The following is a 25,938-nucleotide window of genomic DNA, read 5'->3' on the forward strand; positions in this document are numbered from 1 at the left end:
ATCACACGAGAGATCTCACCCCGATCATCATATAGAGATCACATCACACACGAGAGATATCACCCCGATCATCATATAGAGATCACACGAGAGATATCACCCCGATCATCATATAGAGATCACACGAGAGATATCACTCCGATCATCATATAGAGATCACACGAGAGATATCACCCCGATCATCATATAGAGATCACACGAGAGATATCACTCCGATCATCATATAGAGATCACACGAGAGATATCACCCCGATCATCATATAGAGATCATCATACGTGAGATTTATACATTTGAGGGGCGGGGCATAGAACACGCCCACCATTTTATCCTCCGAGTCTCCGATTGGCCGAGTGGGAGGATGTTCCGCCCTCACATGACGTCATCAGTGCTCTGTCTCTATACACCCCGAGGGGGAGGGGCGGTCCGGAGAGATGGGCGGGTACTCGCACAGCGATGGTGACAACGTGTGAACTGAGCGCCAATCAGCTGTCAGGCCGGAGTTCCGCCCTCCAATCAGTGTACAAACAGCTGTGGGAGGGGCGGAGATCGTCTATGTAAAAAAGAATGATAGTAGCTGTTATTGGCTGGCTGCCCTGGAAGGGGCGGATCCGGCGATCAGATGATGTTTATTCCGGATGTGGAGGAAGCCGGTGTGAAGAGAGAAGAATGGAGACCGAGCCGGGGGGAGCCTGTCTGTCCTACAACCAGGACTGCACGTACGGGACCTACCATTATATATAGAGCGGGGGGGAGGAACATACCACTATATACACTACATGGGGGGCTGTCTGTCCTACAACCAGGACTGCACATACGGAGCATACCACTATATACATGAGGGGAGGAGGGATATACCATTATTTACATGGGGGGGGGGGGGGGGGGGGTGGTGTAACAAAACGTCCCTACACTCCGCTTGAGTGATTGTCATATTCCTCCTACAACTAGGACTGCGCATACCGCCTACAGAGTGTGTGGGGTTATAGTACCATTATATACATAGAGGGGGGGGGAGGAGGAATATATAAATTATACATGGGGGGGGGGGGGGGGGGAATATACCATTGTGTATACATGAGGAGCACCTGCCTGTCCTACAACCAGGACTGCACGTACGGAGCATACCACCTACACAGAGCGCGTGGGGATATACCATTACTACACTATACATGGGGGAGGGATGTACCATTGTATACATGGGGGGGGGAGGGTTATAACATTTCTACACTATACATATGGGGGGGGGGGGGGGGGGGAGAGAAATACCATTACTACACCCACTTATACTCTGCCATCTTTTCTTTTTAGGTCATTGGCCATTGGGATAAGGACAGGTTATCGGCTTTTTTCTCTCAGTTCTGTGGATCACCTGGATCTCGTCCATGAAAGCTGTAAGGGCTCTCAGTCTTCCATCATTATTGGTCCACGTGACATCCCTCCATAAAGAGGACCCGTCACGCCCTATTACAGGGGATGTTTACATTCCTTGTAAGGCCCCTTTCACACGGACGATCCATTCAGGTCCGCCTGTCAGTTTTTCAGGCGGACCTGAACGGATGCTCCATAGCGGTGACATGTCCGCTGACATCCGACCCGCTCCGAAAAAGTGTGACGGAGGAAAAAGCTATTTTTCCATCAGTCTGCGGATCGGGTGACGATGGACACTGCGGTCCGTCGTCACCCGATTTCCCATAGGGGAGAGCTGCGCTGTGACAGGTCCGTCCCTGCGCAGTGTGCAGATACCGACCAGTCATCTTCCTGCTCAGCGGAGATCGCTCCGGCTATCCCCGCTGAGCAAGCGGATATCCACGGGACGGATCAGCACTGATCCACCCTGTGTGAAAGGACCCTACTAGGAATAAATGTGATCAAAACATTTTCTTAAAAAGAAAGTGTAAAAAAAAAAAAAAAAATTATATATATATATATATATATATACACACACATTTTTTTTATATATATATATTTTTTTATTAAAGAATACATTTTTTTTAAAGCGCCTCCGAGCTCCCACAGAAGCGAACGCATGCGTAAGTTGCTCCCACACATGTTAAAAAAAATGGTCAAACCACACATGTGAGGTATCACCACGTTTGCTGGAGTGAGAGCAATAATTCTAGCCCTAGACCTTCAACTCTAAACTGGTAACTAAAAATAAATTGAAAATTGTCGCCTATGGAGGTTTTTAAGTACCGAAGTTTGGCTGCATTCCACAAATGTGCGCAATTATAAAGTGTGACATGTTTGGTATCTATTTAGTTGGTGTAACATCATCTTTCACATTATACAAAAATATTGGGTCAACTTTACAGTTTTTTTTTTTTTTATTCATGAAATGTTTTTCCTCCCCTCCAAAAAAAAACATTCGAAAAATTGCTGCGCAAATACTGTGTGACAAAGAGTTGCAACAACCGCAGTTAAACACATAATGATGGGGGGGTTCCTGAGTAATTTTGTAGAAAAGATTTTTACATGTAGGCGTGAAGTGTCAGAATAGGCCCGGTATGGAAGTGGTTCATAAGCAGATTATAGCAGGTTGGTTTGGGCTGTCTCGCAGTCATTGCTGGTTATGGCACAAAGGACCCATGCTTTTTTTTTGGGGGGGGGGGGGGGTGGTGATAGAGACATGAACTTGATCCCGAACCAAGACCACTCCAAGGCCCCCCCCCCCCCCCACCTTCCAAAAAATAGAGGCGCCTCAAATGCCAGGGCCCATAGTCAGTAAGCAAAAGGCCACTCTGCAATCTCATCCAAAAGCTCCTGTCCAGGCTAGGTCTGTTGCATTTCTCCCTCATCCAAAAGTAGACTAACCAAGCCCCCCACCCCCACCTGGTATGGACATGCGTTAGTCGGGCAGTGTGAACCCGCATAGTCCACATGATCTCCATTCATGCCTGCAAGGAATAGTTGACCTCAGTAAATGTGGGGCAGAGGTCATTGACTGTCTGGCTGCTGGTGCTTCAGCTGGGTGGTCTTTACCAGTCTGGGGCTCGGTCTGCTGCTGGGCAGAGGGGCCAATCGCCCCAGCTCCCTGAAGCCGTGGAGAAATTGTAGGTGCTAGGTAGGGGAAGTACCACCTTCCCTGGCTCCTTGGAACTCCAGAGGGCCGGCCGTTGGCAGGGATGGGGGCCTCCGACGAGGGCCGGCCGTTGGCAGGGATGGGGGCCTCCGACGAGTAGATGCTGGTTGAGAGGATATATTCTATATATCTTGTTCTGTGTCTGTGGTGAAATGTATGATTGGCTGGACTGTGTCTGTAGCAGGACTCCTCCATTGAAGATGGTCTCCTACGTTGGCTCCATTGTTGTGTGGAGAAGGTCCAGGTTTGGTATTCTCATTATTCTGTTCCTTGCTTCCAGCCGATCTCCCAGATGTGTACATCGTGGAAAGGCTTTTTTCCAGCAGTCTGGTGGTTGTCGTCAGTCACTCCAAGCCACGGCAAATGAATGTTTTTCATTTTAAAAAAGGTACAGAAATCTGCAACTACAATTACTCCTCCAACATCCTCTCCATCAGGCTGAACCGACAGGTATGTGCTGGCGTCATCTTGTGACTGCACTCTACAAGGGTTGGGGCTCACTGATTGCACATTTCCCTTCTGTTGCAGAGGCTGGTGGTGTGTCTGGAGGAGGCCATCTACATCCATAACATTAAAGACATGAAACTGCTAAAAACGCTGCTGGACACTCCGCGGAATGGATCCGGTAAGCTGCGCACTTTGTATTGGGGTTCCATTAATCGCTGTGCACACTGCACCCCACCTCACTCATAACAATCAGGATGCCAGGGTAGCAGGGCAAACCCTACGGGGCTCTGATTGGAGGAGAGCGGAACATGTCATTTTGATCACATGACCAGGCTTTCCTCCAGGAATTCCTTATACTGGTCTGTCATTCATTTGTAAAGTTCGTTCATCGCTGTGCAGCCATATGACAGCTTTGTACATGAGCCCCTTAGGGTCTGTAGAATGGTGGGACTACCAGACTCAGGAGTACACAGAGCTCCTCAGTCATGTTGGCACTACGATCCCCTGTGCCGAATAAACCGTCTTCATCTACAGATGAGGATTCAACATCTCCAACCTTTACAATTTACCTGGTCCCTGGGTTGGGGTGTAGATGTGTGTAGATGGCATGTCTTGTAATGTGTGCTGGCCCTCGGGTTGGGGTGTAGACCTGTGTAGATGGCATGTCTTGTGCTAGCCCACGGGTTGGGGTGTAGATGGCATGTCTTGTACTGTGTGGCCCTCAGGTTGGGGTGCAGATGGCAGGTCTTGTACTGTGTGCTGGCCCTTGGGTTGGGGTGCAGACTTGTGTAGATGGCATGTCTTGTACTGTGTGCTGGCCCTTGGGTTGGGGTGTAGAACTGTGTTGATGGCATGTCTTGTACTGTGTGGCCCTCAGGTTGGGGTGCAGATGGCATGTCTTGTACTGTGTGCTGGCCCTTGGGTTGGGGTGTAGATGGCATGTCTTGTTCTGTGGGCTGGCCCTCGGGTTGGGGTGTAGACCTGTGTAGATGGCATGTCTTGTATTGTGTGCTGGCCCTCCGGGTTGGGGTGTAGACCTGTGTAGATAGCATGTCTTTTACTGTGCGGCCCTCAGCTTGGGGTGCAGATGGCAGGTCTTGTACTGTGTGGTGGCCCTTGGGTTGGGGGTGTAGCTGGGTTACACTATAAGCCCTTGGCAGGACATGTGGTGGTGTTGTCCATCCTATGGCATAGTGTTCACCTCTTTCATGGCAGCCAGTTAAAGTGGTTCTAAAGGCTTAAGAGTGTTTGTTTACCTTTTACTGCATTCTCTAAATTTTCTGCATTAAATGTAAAAACCCTTCTGTGGTGCAGGCGCCTGTTCCTCCAAAGGTTCAGGGCTTCTGTGGAAGGACCTGTGAAACCGTGTCTTGTAACCTTGAGGCCAGTTTCTGTCTTGTATATTGGATGGTGTCTATGTGGCACCCCAATGTTCTCCTCTTCCATGACTTCCTGCGTAGCCAGTGTGAGGACTTCCCTCAGAAGTGGGTTGTGGGTGACTCCTTGGATAAGTCACAGCAAAGTGAAATGGGCACAGCAAAATATCGGGATCTTGGTGAACAGACTTTGTAAATACACTTGTGTTTCACCAAGTGAAGGTGTCCAAACCACAAAAGATAAAACAAGACCACAAATAAACACGGGACCTACCTACTTGTCCTGGTGTAGCCTATGCTGTCCAGGCACCAGACTGAAGACAAGTCTTTTGTTGCACAGCCTTGTCCTCACCACACACAGAGATCTAGTTCCAGGGTGGAGCACCTTCCCTAAGCAGCCTGGGAGATTTATAGAGCCCCAAGTACTAGACCCATTTCAGCTGAGCTTGTTAACCCCTCAGTGACTCAAACAGGCTCACTACCCTGCACAGAAAGCAAATCTCCCAGCCTGGACACCAGCCTTGGATCTCCTGGTTCTCCTGTCACACTGGTATGAGGTCTGTAGGTTCTGTATGGGGAAGACCCATATCTGATAGGATATTGTAACCCTTGTCCCTGCCTTTGTTGGGTTTCTGTCATTTGCAGTCAGTATAGGCCTCCTAAGAAGACCATTCCTCTAACTGCACTGTGATTGGACCGTTCACTCCTCAAGGTTGTCCATAACCTTGATGGACATTGGTACCGATGTACTCCTCCCCCCCCCCTTTCAGACCCCACTATGGAGACAGTTCCAGGGGAGTTCTGGTGTCTCTTAACCTTCTTTGAACTATTCTAATTGTTTGTGATACTTAGCCTTTCAATGAGGGGTGGTGTACAGGCTCTTGGGGTATCCGTGGTGCCACCATGACAGACGTATTGCTGACAGCTTATACTTCCACACAGTGAGGTGAACGGGTCACCTTGGATGATATTTTAGGTCCTGGGGTGTTACCTTTCAAATATGATAGAAGCATTTATAGCCCCATGGTCTGTAACGCCCCCCCGTCCTCTATAGCCCCCATAGTCTGACACCCCCCCCCCCGTGTCCTGTATAGCCCCCATGGTCTGTGACGCCCCCCCCTGTCCTGTATAACCCCCATGGTCTGTGATGCCCCCTTGTGTCATGTATAGCCCCATGGTCTGTGACCCCGCCCCCCCCCCCGTCCTGTATAACCCCCATGATCTGTGATGCACCCACCCCCCCATGCCCTATATAACACCCATGGTCTGTGACGCCCCCCGTGCCTGTGTAACCCCCATGGTCTGTGACAACAACCCCCTCCCCCCCGTGTGTGTCATGTATAGCCCCCATGGTCTGTGATGCCCCCTTGTGTCATGTATAGCCCCATGGTCTGTGACCCCCGCCCCCTGTCCTGTATAACCCCCGTGATCTGTGATGCGCCCCCCCCCCTGTGTCCTATATAACACCCATGGTCTGTGACGCCCCCCCCCCCCCCGTCCTGTATAACCCCCCATGATCTGTAAAACCCCCATGGTCTGTGAGTGCCCCCCGCCCTGTAGGTGGCAGGGTGTAGACTTTTGGGGGATGTGCTGTGCAATTGGCCCTGTGGATGAGAAGAGAATGATGAGTGGGATCCCCACAGACAGGCAGAAGTCAGGTCTGTTATTCTTGTGTTCTCCAGCAGGGTGGCGCTGTGACTGATGAGCTCTCTCCACTTTGCAGGTCTCTGCGCTCTTTCTATAAACCATTCCAACTCTTTCCTGGCATACCCTGGCAGCTCCTCCACGGGGGAGATCGTTGTGTATGACGCCAACATGCTGGTGAGTCCTGTGACCTTCCCGGTGCTTGAAGTCTTGTCCTGTGGAGCTTACAATCTAATGGGGAGGCGGCCAGCGGAGATGGTTCTGTATGGATGAAACTTGCATAGCTGGCCTTACATTGATAGAATCTTCCCTTCAATTTATTTCAATTTTCTAATCACTGGTGGGGTGGATGGAAGGTCCTCTTCTAGCGGGGTGGACAGTCACTGATGGGGTGGATGGAAGGTCCTCTTCTAGTGGGGTGGACAGTCACTGGTGGGGTGTATGGAAGGTCCTCTTCTAGCGGGGTGGCCAGTCACTGGTGGGGAGGATGGAAGGTTCACTTCTAGCGGGGTGGCCAGTCACTGGTGGGGTGGATGGAAGGTCCTCTTCTAGTGCGGTGGCCAGTCACTGGTGGGGAGGATGGAAGGTTCACTTCTAGCGGGGTGGCCAGTCACTGGTGGGGTGGATGGAAGGTCCTCTTCTAGCGGGGTGGACAGTCACTGATGGGGTGGATGGAAGGTCCTCTTCTAGTGGGGTGGACAGTCACTGGTGGGGTGTATGGAAGGTCCTCTTCTAGCGGGGTGGCCAGTCACTGGTGGGGAGGATGGAAGGTTCACTTCTAGCGGGGTGGCCAGTCACTGGTGGGGTGGATGGAAGGTCCTCTTCTAGTGCGGTGGCCAGTCACTGGTGGGGAGGATGGAAGGTTCACTTCTAGCGGGGTGGCCAGTCACTGGTGGGGTGGATGGAAGGTCCTCTTCTAGTGCGGTGGCCAGTCACTGGTGGGGTGGATGGAAGGTCCTCTTCTAGCGTGATGGCCAGTCACTGGTGGGGAGGATGGAAGGTTCACTTCTAGCGGGGTGGCCAGTCACTGGTGGGGTGGATGGAAGGTCCTCTTCTAGTGCGGTGGCCAGTCACTGGTGGGGTGGATGGAAGGTCCTCTTCTAGCGTGATGGCCAGTCACTGGTGGGGTAGATGGAAGGTCCTTTTCTAGCGTGATGGCCAGTCACTGGTGGGGTAGATGGAAGGTCCTCTTCTAGTGGGGTGGACAGTCACTGGTGGGGTGTATGGAAGGTCCTCTTCTAGCGGGGTGGCCAGTCACTGATGGGGTGGATGGAAGGTCCTCTTCTAGTGGGGTGGACAGTCACTGGTGGGGTGTATGGAAGGTCCTCTTCTAGCGGGGTGGCCAGTCACTGGTGGGGAGGATGGAAGGTTCACTTCTAGCGGGGTGGCCAGTCACTGGTGGGGTGGATGGAAGGTCCTCTTCTAGTGCGGTGGCCAGTCACTGGTGGGGTGGATGGAAGGTCCTCTTCTAGCGTGATGGCCAGTCACTGGTGGGGAGGATGGAAGGTTCACTTCTAGCGGGGTGGCCAGTCACTGGTGGGGTGGATGGAAGGTCCTCTTCTAGTGCGGTGGCCAGTCACTGGTGGGGTGGATGGAAGGTCCTCTTCTAGCGTGATGGCCAGTCACTGGTGGGGTAGATGGAAGGTCCTTTTCTAGCGTGATGGCCAGTCACTGGTGGGGTAGATGGAAGGTCCTCTTCTAGCGGGATGGCCAGTCACTGGTGGGGTGGATGGAAGGTCCTCTTCTAGTGCGGTGGCCAGTCACTGGTGGGGTGGATGGAAGGTCCTCTTCTAGCGTGATGGCCAGTCACTGGTGGGGGTAGATGGAAGGTCCTTTTCTAGCGTGATGGCCAGTCACTGGTGGGGTAGATGGAAGGTCCTCTTCTAGCGGGATGGCCAGTCACTGGTGGGGTAGATGGAAGGTCCTCTTCTAGCGGGATGGCCAGTCACTGGTGGGGTGGATGGAAGGTCCTCTTCTAGTGGGGTGGCCAGTCACTGGTGGGGTAGATGGAAGGTCCTCTTCTAGCGTGATGGCCAGTCACTGGTGGGGTAGATGGAAGGTCCTTTTCTAGCGTGATGGCCAAATGTCCTGAGAAAGTTCCTTCTAAAATCTACGAGTGTGTGCAGCTTAAGTCTTCAGAGCACCTCCCCCCCTTTGAGGAAATGCTCAATGTGACTTCACCCCTCAGTGTCTCCGCCTTCACCTAATGATGATATCACTGATGAGGTCATAGAGGGGGGATTTTTTATATATATATATATATATATATATATATATATATATATATATATATATATATATATATATATATATATATATATATATATATAATTATTATTATTAAACTTCTCCTTTCTTTTCCTGCAGAAAACGGAATGCTCCATTCCAGCTCATGACAGCCCCCTGGCTGCCATAGCCTTCAGTCCTCCAGGGACCAAACTGGCCAGCGCCTCTGAAAAAGTGAGTCCAGTGCTCTGTGCATCCTTTCTCCACCCACAACGGACAGCACTGACCCGCCTCTTCCCTACAGGGGACGGTGATCCGTGTCTTCTCCATCCCAGAGGGGCAGAGATTGTATGAATTCCGCAGAGGAATGAAGAGGTCAGAACTCCACCCCTTCTACTATACTCCGCCTACCCTGCCACTGCTCCACCCCTTCTACTATACTCCGCCTACCCTGCCACTGCTCTACCCCTTCTACTATACTCCGCCTACCCTGCCACTGCTCCACCCCTTCTACTATACACTGCTCCACCCCTTCTACTATACTCCGTCTACCCTGCCACTGCTCCACCCCTTCTACTATACCCTGCCACTGCTCCACCCCTTCTACTATACACCGCTCCACCCCTTCTACTATACTCCGCCTACCCTGCTACTACTCCACCTCTTGTACTATACTCCGCCTAAGCTGCTACTACTCCACCCCTTCTACTATACTCCGCCTACGCTGCCACTACTCCACCCCTTCTACTATACTCCACCTACGCTGCCACTACTCCACCCCTTCTACTATACTCCGCCTACACTGCGCCACTACTCCACCCCTTGTACTATACTCCGCCTACGCTGCTACTACTCCACCTCTTCTACTATACTCCGCCTATGCTGCCACTGCTTCACCCCTTCTACTATACTCCGCCTATGCTGCCACTGCTCCACCCCTTCTACTATACTCCGCTCCACCCCTTCTGTTATACTCCGCCTACACAGCTACTACTCCACCCCTTCTACTATACTCTGCCTACGCTGCTACTACTCCACCCCTTCTACTATACCCCGCCTACGCTGCCACTACTCCACCCCTTCTACTGTACTCCGCCTACGCTGCCACTGCTCCACCCCTTCTAATGTACTCCGCCTACACTACTACTACTCCACCCCTTCTACTATACTCCGCCTACACTGCTACTGCTTCACCCCTTCTACTATACTCTGCCTACACTGCTACTGCTCCACCCCTTCTACTATACTCCGCCTACCCTGTCACTGCTCCACCCCTTCTAATGTACTCCGCCTACACTACTACTACTCCACCCCTTCTACTATACTCCGCCTACCCTGCCACTGCTCCACCCCTTCTAATGTACTCTGCCTACACTACCACTACTCCACCCCTTCTACTGTACTCCGCCTACGCTGCCACTGCTCCACCCCTTCTAATGTACTCCGCCTACACTACTACTACTCCACCCCTTCTACTATACTCCGCCTACCCTGCCACTGCTCCATCCCTTCTACTATACACCGCTTCACCCCTTCTACTATACTCCGCCTACACTGCTACTACTCCACCCCTTCTACTATACTCCGCCTACACTGCTACTACTCCACCCCTTCTACTATACTCCGCCTACACTGCCACTACTCCACCCCTTCTACTATACTCCGCCTACACTGCCACTACTCCACCCCTTCTACTATACTCCGCCTGCACTGCTACTACTCCACCCCTTCTACTTTATTCCACCTACACTGCTACTACTCCACCCCAATATACTCTGCCTACACTGCCACTGCTCCACCCCCTTCTACTATGCAGCGCTCCACCCCTTCTACTATACTCCGTCTGCACTGCTACTTCTCCACCCCTTCTGCTATACTCCGCTTTCCCTGCTACTACTCCACCCCTTCTACTATACTCCGCCTACACTGCTACTACTCCACCCCTTCTACTATACTCCGCCTACACTTCTATACTCCCCCCTACACTGCCACTACTCCACCCCTTCTACTATCCTCCGCCTACACCGCCACTACTCCACCCCTTTTACTATCCTCCGCCTACACCACCACTACTCCACCCCTTCTACTATACTCCACCTACACTGCTACTACTCTACCCCTTCTACTTTTCTCTGCATACACTGCTACTACTCCACCCCTTCTACTATACACCGCTCCTCCTCTTCTACTATACTCCGCCTACACTGCTACTACTCCACCCCTTCTACTATACTCTGCCTACACTGCTACCCGCCACCTCTTCTACTATACTCTGCCTACACTGCTACTGCTCCACCTCTTCTACTATACACTGCCTACTCTGCCACTAGTCCACCCCTTCTACTATACTTCGCCTACACTGCTACTATGCCACCCCTTCTACTATACTCTGCTTACACTGCTACTACACCTCCCCTTCTACTATACACTGCCTACTCTGCTACTACTCCACCCTTTCTAGTATATTTCGCCCACACTGTCCCATTAGAATACCTCTGCTGCCCCCCCCCCTGTACTTTTTTGAGATTCCTCTCCAGATTGCTGCTTTTAGAATAAGCCAATAGGATAGCCGTTCCTGTTTTTGTTAGGAAGGAGTCTTGTGATTGGTCATTGCTGGTGATTGTCTTCCAGGTACGTCTCTATAAATTCTCTGGTGTTCAGCACAGATTGCCAGTTCCTGTGCGTGTCCAGCAACACGGAGACCGTGCACGTCTTCCGCCTGGAGGTTCCCCTGGAGCGGTGAGTACCCGCCACCCGACCCAACCCCCAACCCTGGGCGTGTTCTCTATCACCAATGCTGCATTCAGCTGGTGTCAGAGATAACAGGTTGTGATGTCACAGTGGTGGGCGTGGCCTGCCTCCTGTTCTATGGTCCTGCATTCCTATCCCATAGTGCTCTCTGCCATTTCTCTTCTTGCCAGGATTAGGCACATTAAGTCTTTTTCCGGGTCTAGTCCACCATGTGTGACCAGGAGGGTGAAGGAGGAGTCGATTGGAGCAAACTGCAAGGCCCAAGAAGTTGCCCACCTCCTTCTAGCCAAGCCTCAGCATGGCAGACAGAAGGAGACACAGCCTGATTAGAGCTAACGAGGAATTTCAGGTACAGGACCAGGTGGGGGCTGCCACCGGACCAGACCCCCACCACATGCCCACCTGTAGTGCATACTCTTGGGGGAGGGGGGGGTCTCTGATGTTTGGGAGGAGGTCACTGATGGTGTTCCCCCATGTTTTCCCCTCATAGAGGCACAGGCTGAACCCACTTTCTGATGTGCTCACAGCTGTAAAAAGGGCAATTCCTCCCTTCAGCTTCTACAAATGCAATTGCAGAGTGTTAAAGAGGACCTGTCCTCCTTCCACCATGATATGCAGAGGATCAGAGAAGATCTCCTCACTAGAGTGTTGGGTGGATGAGTTGGAAGATGGATGAGCTCCTGTACAAAGGGGCGTGGCTTACACCACCAGAGATGTCAATCTACAAGCCAATAAATGAAATGATATGGAAAATGTGCGATTTGTGGGCGTTCCAGACAAAGTGGAGGGGTGGAGCCCAGTGCAATTCGTAGAAGAATAGCTGCTCAGCACCTTCAGCAAAGATCCAGACAGCGCAGTTTGTGGTCGAGTGGACTCATCGGGTCCCCTCCTGCCCACTGCCACCGGCCTTTCTGGTTCCATTCCTGAACTGTAAAGATGGAGAATTGTATTCTTCACTCAGCCTTAGAGAGAGAACGAGAGAGAGAGAAGGGGGAGGAGAGAGAGGGAATGCGCAAGAGAAGGAGAAATGGAGAGAGAAGGGGGGAGGAGAGAGAGGGAATGGGGGGAAGAGAGAGAGGGAATGAGAGAGAGAGAATGGGGGGAAGAGAGAGAGGGAATGAGAGAGAGAATGGGGGGAAGAGAGAGAGGGAATGAGAGAGAGAGAATGGAGGGAAGAGAGAGAGGGAATGAGAGAGAAAATGGGGAGAGAGAGAAGGAGAAATGGAGAGAGAAGGGGGAGGGGAGAGAGGGGAAAAACGAGAGACAAGGGAGAGACAAGGGAGAGAGAAGGGGAGAGAGAGAAGGGGGGAGAGACAGAGCGACAGAGAGAAGGGGGAGAGAGAAAGAGAAGAGGGGGGGGGAGAAAGAGAAGAGGGGGGAGAAGGGGGGGAGAGAGAGGGAAAGGGGGGGGAGACAGAGAGAGAAGGGAGAGTCAGAACGACAGAGAAGGGAGAGAGGGAGGAGAGAGAGATGGGGGAGAGAACGAGAGGAGAGAGAGAGAGAGAAGGGGGGGAGAGAGCGCGCGAACAAGAGAGAGAGAGAGAATGAGAGAACAAGAGAGAGAGAGAGAATGAGAGAACAAGAGAGAGAGAGAGAATGAGAGAACAAGAGAGAGAGAGAGAATGAGAGAACAAGAGAGAGAGAGAGAATGAGAGAACAAGAGAGAGAGAGAGAATGAGAGAACAAGAGAGGAGAGAGAAAGAAGGGAGAGACAGAACGACAGAGAGAAGGGGGGAGAGATAGGGAGAGACAGAAGGGAGGGGAGAGAGAGAAAGGAGAGACAGAATGACGGAGAGAGGGGGAAGGGGGGAGAGAGAGAAAGGAGAGATAGAACGACGGAGAGAGGGGGAAGGGGGGAGAGAGATAGGGAGAGACAGAACGACGGAGAGAGGGGGAAGGGGGGAGAGAGATAGGGAGAGACAGAACGACGGAGAGAGGGGGAAGGGGGGAGAGAGATAGGGAGAGACAGAACGACGGAGAGAGGGGGAAGGGGGGAGAGAGATAGGGAGAGACAGAACGACGGAGAGAGGGGGAAGGGGGGAGAGAGATAGGGAGAGACAGAACGACGGAGAGAGGGGGAAGGGGGGAGAGAGATAGGGAGAGACAGAACGACGGAGAGAGGGGGAAGGGGGGAGAGAGATAGGGAGAGACAGAACGACGGAGAGAGGGGGAAGGGGGGAGAGAGATAGGGAGAGACAGAACGACGGAGAGAGGGGGAAGGGGGGAGAGAGATAGGGAGAGACAGAACGACGGAGAGAGGGGGAAGGGGGGAGAGAGATAGGGAGAGACAGAACGACGGAGAGAGGGGGAAGGGGGGAGAGAGATAGGGAGAGACAGAACGACGGAGAGAGGGGGAAGGGGGGAGAGAGATAGGGAGAGACAGAACGACGGAGAGAGGGGGAAGGGGGGAGAGAGATAGGGAGAGACAGAACGACGGAGAGAGGGGGAAGGGGGGAGAGAAATAGGGAGAGACAGAACGACGGAGAGAGGGGGAAGGGGGGAGAGAGATAGGGAGAGACAGAACGACGGAGAGAGGGGGAAGGGGGGAGAGAAATAGGGAGAGACAGAACGACGGAGAGAGGGGGAAGGGGGGAGAGAGATAGGGAGAGACAGAACGACGGAGAGAGGGGGAAGGGGGGAGAGAAAGAACGAGGGAGAGAAGGGAGGGGAGAGAGAGAGAGAGAAGGGGGGAGAGAGAGAACGAGAGGGGAGAGGGAGAGAAGGGGGGGGGAGAGAGAGAGAGAACGAGAGGGGAGAGAGAACGAGAGGAGGGGAGAGAGAGAGAAGGGGGGGGGAGAAGGGACAGAGAGCACGAACAAGAGCGAGAGAACGAGAAAGATAGGAAAGAAAGAACAAGAGAGGAGAGAGAGAAGGGGGTGAGACCGAGAGGGGGGACCATCAAATGAATGAAGTGAAAATGGCAGTATTTCTGGATTTCCCTGCCGATGGCCAAAGATGGCGCTGCAGCATTCCAGAGCAAGCCGGGATGGTGGAGATCAGCTGGCTGTAGTAGTTGTGGCCGCGCTGGCTTCCAGTGATGCATCTTCTAGGATGTCTCCTATCCTCCTTTCTATGCATTGGATTTGGTTTTCTATTATTTCTTCCTTTTTCTAACCGTATTTCACATTCTTTCCTGGAATGTTGGCGGCCTAAAATACCAAATCTTGTAACGCTTGTTTATGGACTCAACAATTTATAGCCAAAGCATCCACTTTATTGTACATAAAACATACAAACCTACAATTCTAAAACCCAAAGGTTTGCAATTTTTTTTTTTTTTTTTATGTATACTAAAGTGTATTGATAATGCTTTGGCTAGTGGCAAAACTACCAGGATCACAATGGTAGCACTTGGGACCAGGCCCTGGCATTCCACCACTGTCAGCGGGGCCCAGCTGCTCGGAGTCCGTTGCATTTGGTTGGCAGTGGTGGGATGCTTTCTTGTGCCTGGAACATCCAAACCACCAACGGACCTTGACGGATGGATCTTTGCTACTCCAGCCTTAAGCGAAGCACACTCAATGATCTGCTGGGATCAAGGGGACAGAGCACCAGCAACAAGTCAAAGGAAATTTGAATTGCAGGTTTGATGGAGAGTGACCAGACCAGCGATCAAAGCAGAGGGCCAGCTATGCCCCCCCCCAAGAGGGGATCAGTCAGATTATTGCAGACATGACCCATCTGAAAATGCTTGAGTGTCAGAAGGAGATCGGGGGTACTGCAGCTGCAGAATGGGGTAGCCGCAAGAAACTTCCCTATGTAGCTTTCCAACCCTTCCAGGATAGGGTGGATGAAATTGACTGGTACCTTCATGTCTTAGAGACCCAGTGGGATCTCCAGGGAATCGACAAAACAAAACACCATCCTCATCAGCAAACTGTCAGGTCGAGCACTGGATGCTTTTGAAGCCATACCTGAGGAAGACAAAAAAGACTACAAGTTAAGGAGCGGCTGCTGGCAAGATACGAAATCCCTCCCAAAGCTCATCCTGCTAAATTTTGCAGCCTATGATGGGAAGAGGGCCAGACCTATATGAAACAGGTTCATCAGATATCCCGATCGCTAGATGCATGGTTCTCTGGCTGTCAAGCGACTACATTAGCGGATGCTCCCAACTGATCCTACTGGAAGTTTTACAACCAATCCCCTATTGAAGTGCACAAGCGGGTCCAAGACCAAAAACTTTTGATGGTAGACAAAGCTATATGAATACCTGGAGATCTCACCAACCAGAGCCTCACAGCTTCTCCAGACCACCACCAGCACCTGTCCATATCCAGTCATCCGCCCAGCTCCCTGTAATGGCCCGACAGGCTATAAAGACAGGGCCTCACTGCTATGGGTGTAATCAAAAGAGACACCTACAAGTTAACTGTCCTTGGAATGTCGTCACTTCATGGAACTGTGCTGCCCCTGGCCCAGCCTGAGCAGCCACTCATTGCCTGGAGGCTGCCTCACCATCTACCCCAACCGGCTGGGGAGAAGAGGAATTTTGGGCTACTTCCATGAGGCAAACCCAATACAAGCTGCTGCCGATGACAACTGCAGGCATCAACGACAGGCCGTATGGGTGAATGGGCGACCCGCCCATGGACTCGGGGATAGTGGAACTACTATTACCTTGGTGCAACCCAGGATGGTTACATTGAACCTAGAAAACCAGGAGGTCCATAGCTGTGCAAGTGGCTGGAGGAAAAGTTTTACGCATCCCTACCGCCCAAGTGTATATGGATTGGGGCTTGGGATATAGAGACATGGAAGTTGGAGTTATAAGAGATATACCCACAGATGTTATACTTGGAAATGATTTGGGACTTCTTTCTTCATTTTTCCATGTGGATTTATCCCCAGAAGTTTTTCCTGTGACCACCCAGCCGCAAGCGGAGGAGTCACTAACTTCGCTAACCCCGACCAGACTGTACCACCCTTTGCTGGACTACCCCAGCTGACTTCACCCAGGAACTACTATCTGACCCAACACTGGCTAGTTACCAGGAGAGGGCAGGGATGGACCCCGGGGGATTAGAAAGGTAACGGATAGAGTGGGATCGGGAATTACTTTATCAGGGGACTGAAGGGAACTCATCCAGTGCCCAAGCGACAGCTAGTCGTGCTGCGGAAATATTGAGGCGACCTGCTTGGCATCGGCCATGACATTTCCCCTAGCTGGTCACTTTGGAGTGATTAAAACCATTTATCGTTTGACTTGGCTATTCTTCTGGCCGGGGATATTAGACAGTATGGTCATACCTGTGATACTTGTCAGCATGTGGGAAAGAAGGGGCGACCAATCTAAAGCTCCTTTGTACCCCTTACCAATCATAGCTGAGCCCTTTAGCCGGATAGCTGTAGATCTGGTAGGACCGTTACCCCGGCCCAGTCCCTCTGGGAAGAGATATATCTTGACGGTGGTAGATTATGCTACTCATTCCCTGGAGGCAGTTCCTCTGACAAACATCCTTGCAGAGACTGTAGTGGAGGCCTTGCTCCTGATATTTGCCAGGGTGGGTTTCCCTCGGGAGATTATTTTAGACCACGGGGCTTAGTTTACTGCAGACCTGACCCGACAGTTGTGGAAGCTCTGTGGAAGAAAGCCTATACACACAGCTCTCCCTACCACCCCCAGATTACAGTCTATGTGAGTGGTTCAATGGAACGCTGAAGCAATTACTGCGGACATTCAAACTTCCCACCAGGATTGGGTTCTCCCCATTTCAGTTATTGTATGGGAAACGGGTGAGGGGGCCACTAGATCTACTTGGAGCCCATTGGGAAGGAGGTGAAGGGGCTGAAGAGGCCTCCAGTGGTAGGGTACGTACTAGCACCCAGGGACCGGCTGAAGGAACTCATGGACACTGTACAGGAGAACCTTCTGACCGTACAGAAGCGGTGGTATGATCTTACCGCGCGGAATCGCACCTTGGGTGTAGAGCAGAAAGTTCTTTCCCTCAAACCTACCAAGTCTGACAAATTACAGGCAGGGACCCTACAAGGTAGTGCAATAAATATGTGACACTACCTACCTGGTAGCTAAGTGCTCAGATAAAAGAGTCTGGTGGACCTTCCATGTAAACATGCTCAAAGCGTACCAAGAGAGTCCATAGGAGATAGCTGCCATATGTGCTCCAGCCAGGGAAGATTTAGAGAACCTTCCCCTGCCAGAGCTACCAGTGAGAGATGGGGACAGAGCAGGTGTAGAGACAGTGAGGTTAGATGGGCAGCTAGGGCCGGAGCAGCAGGACCAAGCCATGCTGGTCCTTAGGCAACGTTAGAACATGTTTTCCACCAAGCCTGGATAGACTACTATGACAGTGCACTTAGTGGAAACCCTGGGCAGCCACCTATTGGACAGTCGGCTTACCCGGTACCTAAGTCAGTGAGAGAGGGTATGAGGCAGGAGACACAAGACATGCTTGATTTAGGCGTCATCGAGCCCTCAAACAGCCCCTGCGCATCCCCAGTAGTGTTAGTGCCAAAGCAGGATGTTACTACCCGCTTCTGTGTAGATTACCACCGACTAACTCCTACCCCATGCCCGAGTCTGTTAGACCGCATCGCCCAAGGTAATTTCCCAACTACCCTTGACCTATGCAAACGGTACTGGCAGATTCCTCTGGACCTGGAATCTGTTCCGAAGTCTGCATTCATCACCCCCCTTTGGCTTGTACCAGTCTAAGGTCATGCCTTTTAGGATGAAAAATGCTCCGGCGACATTCCAGAGTAAGGCAGATCAACACCTCGATGGCCTCCAGGATTATGCCTGTGCATACCTGTATGACATTACAATCTATAGCGATACCTGGGAGGAACATCTACTCCACCTGGGTACTGTGTTAGACTGCAGCAGGGCTGCGGGACTAACATTAAAGCCAGATAAATGTAGCATAGGGATGTCCGAGGTTCAGTACCTTGGGCATCGGGTAGGCCGTGAAAAACAGCATCCTGAACCAGCTAAAGTAGAGGCCGTTGCCAAATGGCCCACCCCCCAGACAAAAACCCAGGTCTTGGCATTCCTAGGCACTGCAGGATACTACAGGAGGTTTGTTCCCGACTATAGCACGATGGATAAACCCCTGACTGACTTTACGAGAAAGAATCTTCCCTGCCAGGTCCTGTGGTCCCTGGAGTGTGAAAATGCTTTGGTTTCTGCCCCAGTTTTGGCTGCTCCTGACCCAAACAAATGTTCTTGTGCACATACACATGCTTCTCTCTTTGGGAGCAGTGCTAAGCCAAGTGGGAGCCGATGACAGTGAGCACCCTGTTGCCTACATCAGTTGCAAGCTACTACCCAGGGAGGTGGGGTATGCACCCATAGAAAAAGAATGTTTGGCACTGGTGTGGGCCTTGAAAAAACTTCAGTCGTATTTCTATGGACGATCCTTCATGGTGCTCACTGACCACAACCCTTTGATCTGGTTAACCACTTGCTTACTGGGCACTTAAACCCCCCTCCTGCCCAGACCAATTTTCAGCTTTCAGCGCTGATGCACTTTGAATGACAATTGCACGGTCATACAACACTGTACCCAAATGAAATTTTTATCATTTTTTTCCCACAAATAGAGCTTTCTTTTGGTGGTATTTAATTACAGCTGGGAGTTTTATTTTTTGCTAAACAAACAAAAAAAGATGCAAAAAAAAAAAAAAAATCATGTTTAATAGTTTGTTATAAAATTTTGCAAACAGGTAATTTTTCTCCTTCATTGAAGTGCGCTGATTAGGCGGCACTGGCGGGCACTGATGGGCTGCACTGGTGGGCACTGATGGGCTGCACTGGTGGGCACTAATAGGCACAGATAAGGTGGCACAGATAAGGCAGTACTGATGGGCACAGATAAGGCGGCACTGATGGGCAAAAATGGGCACAGATAAGATGACACGGATGGGTGGCACTAAGGGGCACTGATAGGTACCACTGATAGATGGGACTGATGGGCACTGATAGGTGGCACTACTGGGCACTGGTAGATGACACCGATGGGCACGGATATGTGGCACTAGGGTGCAGCAACGTTGTTGAGGCAGATTGTGGGCACTGATGGGTGGCACTGTGGGCACTGATGTGTGGGCACTGATGGGGGGCACTTTTTATTTACTGAGGTGGCACTGGCAGGGGGCAGGTGGGCACTGGTAAGCTGGCTGTGATCGGGACTGATGTCCCGATCACGGCCGCAGGTGATCGGCTCTTTCTTTTTCTCCTCGCGCTGTCAGCGCGAGGAGGAAAAGTAGCCGATTACCGGCTCCATTGTATCACATGATCATCTGTCATTGGCTGACAGCTGATCACGTGGTAAGGGGTCAGGATCGACCCCTTGCTTCGATCCGTGATCAAGCGAGTCTCATAGACTCGCTGATCACAGGGGGCGCGCAGGCCGCTCGTGCACGGGACGACATCAATAGACGTAGTCCCGGCAAAGGAGGTCCGCGCTGAAGCCATAATTTGGCTATAGCGCGAATCTCTAGTGGTTAAATCAAGTATCTGGGGGCAACGGATTATTGAGATGGAGTCTGGCCCTACAGCTTTACTGTGCAGTACAGGCTGGGCCGACAAATGGCAACGTAGATGGACTTTCCCGGCAAACTGAATTTTGATTTTACTATAGGTCCCAGACATCCCCAAGCTGACCCGTATTGGATCTACCCAGGTCTGCCGGACTATGGAACGGGGGGGCAGTATTGTCACTGACTTTGGGCTGCGGGAGAACCATTATCTGGAGAACTCTCTGTGTTTTAGTGTGTTAAGTTATCCAGACAGAGCTGGTCACTAATTGCTTTTGGCTTCTTATGCATAAGTTAGTCCTATGAGGGGAGCTGGACTGCCTAAGGTGGTAATTGTTATGATAATAGGATTAGCTATACTGTGGAATGTGGCCTTTGTCTGAGATAAGGGCGACTCCCATTATCTGATGGGCTTTCTGTATAAATTCAGTGTGTTTCTCAAATAAAGCAGTTCTACTCCTGGTGGACTCCAAGACCATTGCCTGGTTCTTGGGGTTTGGGATGGGAGAGGAGAGAGCTGATCTGCCCCTTCTTCTCCTGTGTGTTCACCGTGGCACAGTTGTGAGAGAAGAGAGACGATCTGCCCCTTCTCCTCCTGTGTCTGGACCATGGCACAGATGTGAGAGGAGAGAGCCGATCTGCCCCTCTTCTCTTGTGTCTGCATAGTGGTACAGATGGGAGAGGAGAGAGCTGATCTCCCCTTTCTCCTCTTGCCCCTCTTCTCTTGTGTCTGCACCGTGGTACAGATGGGAGAGGAGAGAGCTGATCTGCCCATTCTCCTCCTGCCCCTCTCCTCCTATGTCTGCACCGTGGTACAGATGGGAGAGGAGAGAGCTGATCTGCCCATTCTCCTCCTGCCCCTCTCCTCCTGTGTCTGCACCATGGCACAGATGGGAGAGGAGAGAGCTGATCTGCCTCTTCTCCTCCTCCTGTGTGCACTGCAGGACGTGTGAAGCCCAGTAGCGGAATGATGTAAGAGGGAGGGGTCAGTACAGGCTCTGGGCTATATGAGAGAGACGCTGTCAGCTCAGAGTCCTGCTGAGAAGGAATTGCTGAGTGGCACTGATGATCAGTGTAAACAATCTACTGACCATATTGCTGGCATAACGACGAGTCCGTTTACATGTGATCAGCTGATCACATGGTAAAGAGCCGCTGTGATCTGTGATGTTGCGTGCCCTGAAGATGTCGGGGCCCTGAAGATTCTAGTTGGCCTCGGGCTTCGACTATACATTTTTGGATAGGAGACCTTCTCCAGATCTGGTTGAGTCCATAGCCTAGCATTACAAGCTTTTGGTGTTTTCTATAGATATGACTAGGGACCTTTTGTGAAGGCCCTGAGGTTATCTAGTGTTTGTGGTGAAATGTTGAAGGCCTGCAGGAGCCTCATATCACTAAGGACCTGCCTTACAAAGACTCCCATCCCTCCCACCCCTCCCCATTGGCTGTGTAGATCTCATCATACACGCCTACCATTCCTTTCATACGTAGTATTACGAAGGTGTCTGGAACCTTCCATCTCTTGTAAACAATTCGGACCTGACAGGCTCATTGCTTCACATGCAGCCATTATTAATAATAATAATAATAATAATAATAATAATGGGCCTTGTCTATTGGCTAATGCCCCACCCCCACCTTATACCCCTGAAGTTGTGATTGGCTGGATTAATTTGTGGATGGGACACCGGCTCTTTGAATATTCTTGCAGATTTTGGTACCGTTGTGACCGTTGCAGGATAGACTTTCTACATCTGGAACTTCCCAAGTCTCTTCTGTATAGCCCTGTGATGTCACACTGCTCCGCCTCCACAAAGCACAGCGATTGGTTAGACAGCATGCTGCAGGAAATGGATTGAGCTGGTAGAAAAAATCTGACCCCACAGTAATGCAGCAAGAGCACCCTGCTAGCCACGCCCCCCTCCAATCAGGTTTCTGGACGATAACTTAAGTTCTGATTGGTTTTCATCTCTAATAAACTCCCCAGATTGGAGGAAGCATCTTCCTGGAGTGGCTACATGGGGAAGATGTTTACGGCTGCATCAAACTACCTCCCAGCTCAGGTGTCAGACATGATGAACCAGGACCGGGCATTCGCCACCGTGCGTCTCCCCTTCTCCGGGCACAAGAACACATGCACTTTGGTGACGTAAGTACATCTATGACACTCCGCATATCACTCTGATTGGCCAAAAATCATTAAATTGTCCTGTCTGCTTCTAGAATTCAGAAACTTCCCCGACTCCTGGTTGCCTCATCCAGTGGCCATCTCTACATCTACAATGTGGACCCGCAGGATGGGGGCGAGTGTGTCCTGATCCAGAAACACAGGTGACTAGTATGGGAATAGTGGAGAAGTATGACTGGGGCCGAGACTGGTGACTTGGACCATACTGGACTGGTGACGGGAACCATACTAGGGCCTGGACTGGTGACGGGAACCATATGGAGGAGGATCATACTGGTGGTGGGGAGGATTATACTGGGGCTGTGGGAGGTATTGTGACCAGGACAAGTGGTCCTCTTCTGGTGTCTCTCCGCAGCCTCTTGGATTGCAGCAAGTCAGATAAAGGTGGAGATGGATCAGCAGAGAGTTCAGCGCCAACGTCTTATGCCGCGACAGTAGCCAGGCCAAGTAATGTACCCTCCTCATCCGCTGTTACAGGTGAGAGCACCCCCTGAAGGCTAAGCTGGGGGATGTGGGTTAGGGGTTCATAGATTTGACATTTTACATTTGCTTGCACCAATCTCAGGTTACTCAGAAGATGGAGGGGCGCTGCGCGGGGAGCTTCTTCCAGAACACGAGTTTGCAGTTGGACCGGTTCAGCTGGACGATGAGAGAGAATTTCCTCCTGTGAGCATTCAGGGTCCCTGAGAGAACTTGGGGGGGGGAAGGCTTGCTCACCCTGGACCGCATCATGCACTTTACACACCAAGAACTGTGCTGGAGGTGCCTTGCAATCTGCCATAGAACAAGAACAGTCTACAGATATATCTGTTCTGTCATATACAGCCAATGCTGGGTGCTACCCCCCCCTTGTGTTAGTTCCCTTACCCCCCCCTTGTGTTAGTTCCCTTACCCCCCACCTTGTATTAGTTCCCTTACCCCCCCGCCGCCTTGTATTAGTTCCCTTACCCCCCGCCGCCTTGTATTAGTTCCCTTGCCCCCCCCCCGCCGCCTTGTATTAGTTCCCTTACTCCTTCTGTCCATAACCAGCCTCCTTTCTCTTCTTTCCAGTCTTAGGTGTCTCCTGGTGGCCAGGTGACTGCTGTCACATGGTCAATGGACATTGAGAGTGCAGTATATGAGGTCATAGGCTCATCCCAGAGAAGGCTGTGACCTCTGAGGTCATAGGCTTATCCCAGAGAAGGCTGTGACCTCTGAGGTCATAGGCTTATCTCAGAAGGAGCGGCGAGCTCTGCTGTCATCCACTGCTCCCTACTAGAGGTGTGGATGTGGTCGGGATCTATGTATTTGGAGGGGGGGGGTTTGAGACCAGTACAAATCGAGGCGAATAATTCTGCCCCCTTAGATGTTAGATAAACCTGCCCACTGCCTGTATTTACACCACCATGGTATGTGTGTGCCTTCCCCTTCCATGTCCAATGCCAGTGTTATCACACATGTTACATGTCATCCCCATCCTTGTCTTCCAGGTGAGCTGTCCTGCGCTCACCCTGCCATGTTGTCTTGTATCTATAGCCCCTCCCCCTCCCCCCGCACTCGGGAGAATAAGATGGTTTTGTTTTGGTTTTGGTAGATAAGTTTGTGTCGCAGAGGTCAGAGGTCAGAGAGAGACGCCGTGCCGTGACCAGACAAGGACCCGCCGAGTCGCAGGTGTGGGAGTGAGACTAATATGGAGGATGTTTACTATTGTAAGATATTCATTATATAGCCAGACGTCTAATTTATGCTTTGTATTGTACAAATGTTCATATAGACAACCTATTAATATGATAATCTTCTATAATAAATACTCTGCAATGTACGGCTCTGTGACTGCGTCTCCTAGAACGGCTCCGGAAGGAATGCTCCACTCAAACATTGCAGGTTTCTATCTATATCCGTCACATGTAGTGATAGTTTGTGTCTCTGCCCCTCCCACATTCAGTAATAGTTTGTGTCTCTGCCCCTCCCACATCCAGTAATATCTACCCAAAGTAGTGTTTTCTTGTTTATTGAGGAACACATGAAGTCTGTTGGGTACACCGCTACGTACACAGCTACCTTCAGAGGGATTGGACACTGGTAATCAAAATAACTCCTCCTACTCCCAACATTCCCCTGTTTTTTGGGGGGGGGGGGATAGATGCCTGCTGCTGAGCTGCTCTTCCTTGGTACAGCTGTCCAGATTGATGTATCTGCAGTAATGATTTTGGAGGCCATATCTGGACCCCTCAGGAGGACTGGGCGATTGTGGGGATAGTCTAGAACAGTGATGGCAAACCTTGGCACCCCAGATGTTTTGGAACTACATTTCCCATGATGCTCAACTACACTGCAGAGTGCATGAGCATCATGGGAAATGTAGTTCCAAAACATCTGGGGTGCCAAGGTTCGCCATCACTGATCTAGAACATGACCTCCGGGTACTAGGTTCTGCATCGTGGTGCTGTCCAGACCTCAGTGTACAGTGGTGTTTAGCCGCAGAGGTCCAGAAGCATGGCATAGCCCCAAGTGTGACCTTGTCTCTGAAGACTTTGGGAGTAGGCTATTTGGACCAAGCACTGGGCTTGTTGGGCACTATTTTTCCAATCCCACACACTTGAAGGTTTAAAGCAGAAGGGGTTAATGCTGAGTGATTGGGAGCGACATGCTCTGCCTCAGAGTCACACCATTCAGCATTGAGGAAGAACCTTCTGCTCAGAAGTACTAGTGACACTTGGCATCCTACTCTGTTGGTCTCCATCCACCTACAGAGATATTGGGCCACCTGACCCCATTGATACCCACAGCAGACCGGTTTGTTCTGACCCTCTGCTGCAACGGGTCAGAACCCTAGAGACGGGGGTTCAGTCTCGCTGTACCGGGTATCCCCAGTTCCCACTCCACAAACACTTCTTGTGTTGTCTGGAATGTTGCCCTCTGTTACAGTTTATACCCTCATCAGATTTTTCTTCCTTAGCCCCTTCGAGCATGGCCGCCTTTTGTCTTAACCCGGAAGGATTTCACAGCAGTCATGCAGGATTAGTATGACGCTTTCACGCCTCCCCTGCAGAATTCTTGCAGCCTTAGAAATCTCGTAGTCCTGATCCACTCAGGCTCTGTCTAATATGGAATCCCTTAAATGCTTTATGTAAGGAACCTAAACAGGAGGTACATTATTCTGCTATCTGTTTCAAACGTATGGAAACATGTTTTTCCATTATTGACCTGGTGGGCACAACTTAAAAAGATGAGCCTGTAGCTCCTACCAGTGCTGACCCAATTCTAGGCTCCTTTAGCACTCATAAGTCTACCACGACCTTCTTGGTGCACCTGCTGTACTCAACCTTCCTTTATGGACACTAGAAGTACCCTGAAAAGTAATTTGTCCCTTCTTAGAGCTTGGAGGCCAAGTATCCCTTCCAGGAAGACTTTGTTACAAAGTGGAGTTTTTCTCTCTGTCTGCAGTAAGAAAGTTTGATCTTGTCCTGGGTGGAACTTCACATTCTAGCTTTGCCTGCCATTTACATTGAAAGAGCCGACAATTGACAGGCAGACTTCCTCAGCTGGCAGCTCCTGATCCCTGATGAGTGGAACTCCTGGAAGTGCTCCACAACCAGTGGTACATCTGAGGGATGCTAGAAGTGGACCTACTGACCTCCAAATTCAACTGTGGACAGGTTTGTCTTCAGGTATAGGGATTCTCTAAACGGAAGCAGTGGATGCTCCATGGAATTGATACACTCTGATCTATGCCTTTCCTCCCCTA

At 51.1% G+C, this 25,938-nt stretch overlaps 1 protein-coding gene across 3 annotated transcripts; it reads left to right on the top strand.

Moving 5' to 3' along the window:
• Positions 1-583: 583 nt before the first annotated feature.
• On the top strand, positions 584-24,012 carry WIPI1 (WD repeat domain, phosphoinositide interacting 1). Of its 3 annotated transcripts, none has more exons than XM_077474722.1 (13): positions 584-717; positions 1,310-1,392; positions 3,361-3,530; positions 3,609-3,705; positions 6,627-6,724; positions 8,915-9,007; positions 9,078-9,148; positions 11,405-11,512; positions 22,011-22,172; positions 22,247-22,354; positions 22,567-22,688; positions 22,777-22,877; positions 23,785-24,012. In XM_077474722.1, exons 1-13 carry the CDS (start codon positions 668-670, stop codon positions 23,833-23,835), a joined length of 1,314 nt encoding a protein of 437 aa, XP_077330848.1. In that variant the 5' UTR covers positions 584-667; the 3' UTR covers positions 23,836-24,012. The 3 variants fall into 3 exon arrangements, with proteins under 3 accessions (XP_077330848.1, XP_077330850.1, XP_077330849.1); XM_077474724.1 differs by lacking the exon at positions 584-717 and adding an exon at positions 794-812; XM_077474723.1 differs by lacking the exon at positions 584-717 and adding an exon at positions 1,083-1,113.
• Positions 24,013-25,938: the final 1,926 nt, after the last annotated feature.

This window comes from Lithobates pipiens, unplaced genomic scaffold (genome assembly GCF_037356315.1).
Source record: "Lithobates pipiens isolate NorthernLeopardFrog02 unplaced genomic scaffold, aLitPip1_a1.2 Scaffold_124, whole genome shotgun sequence".
Taxonomy (NCBI): Eukaryota; Metazoa; Chordata; class Amphibia; order Anura; family Ranidae; genus Lithobates; species Lithobates pipiens.

What these genes read in the sequence shown, in the direction of transcription:
- WIPI1 (XM_077474722.1), top strand. Translation starts at nt 668, where the DNA reads ATGGAGACCGAGCCGGGGGGAGCCTGTCTGTCCTACAACCAGGACTGC. An exon ending in CACTCCGCGGAATGGATCCG is followed by an intron (nt 3,706 to 6,626) that starts GTAAGCTGCGCA and finishes TCCACTTTGCAG; the next exon opens with GTCTCTGCGCTCTTTCTATA. An exon ending in TGTATGACGCCAACATGCTG is followed by an intron (nt 6,725 to 8,914) that starts GTGAGTCCTGTG and finishes CTTTTCCTGCAG; the next exon opens with AAAACGGAATGCTCCATTCC.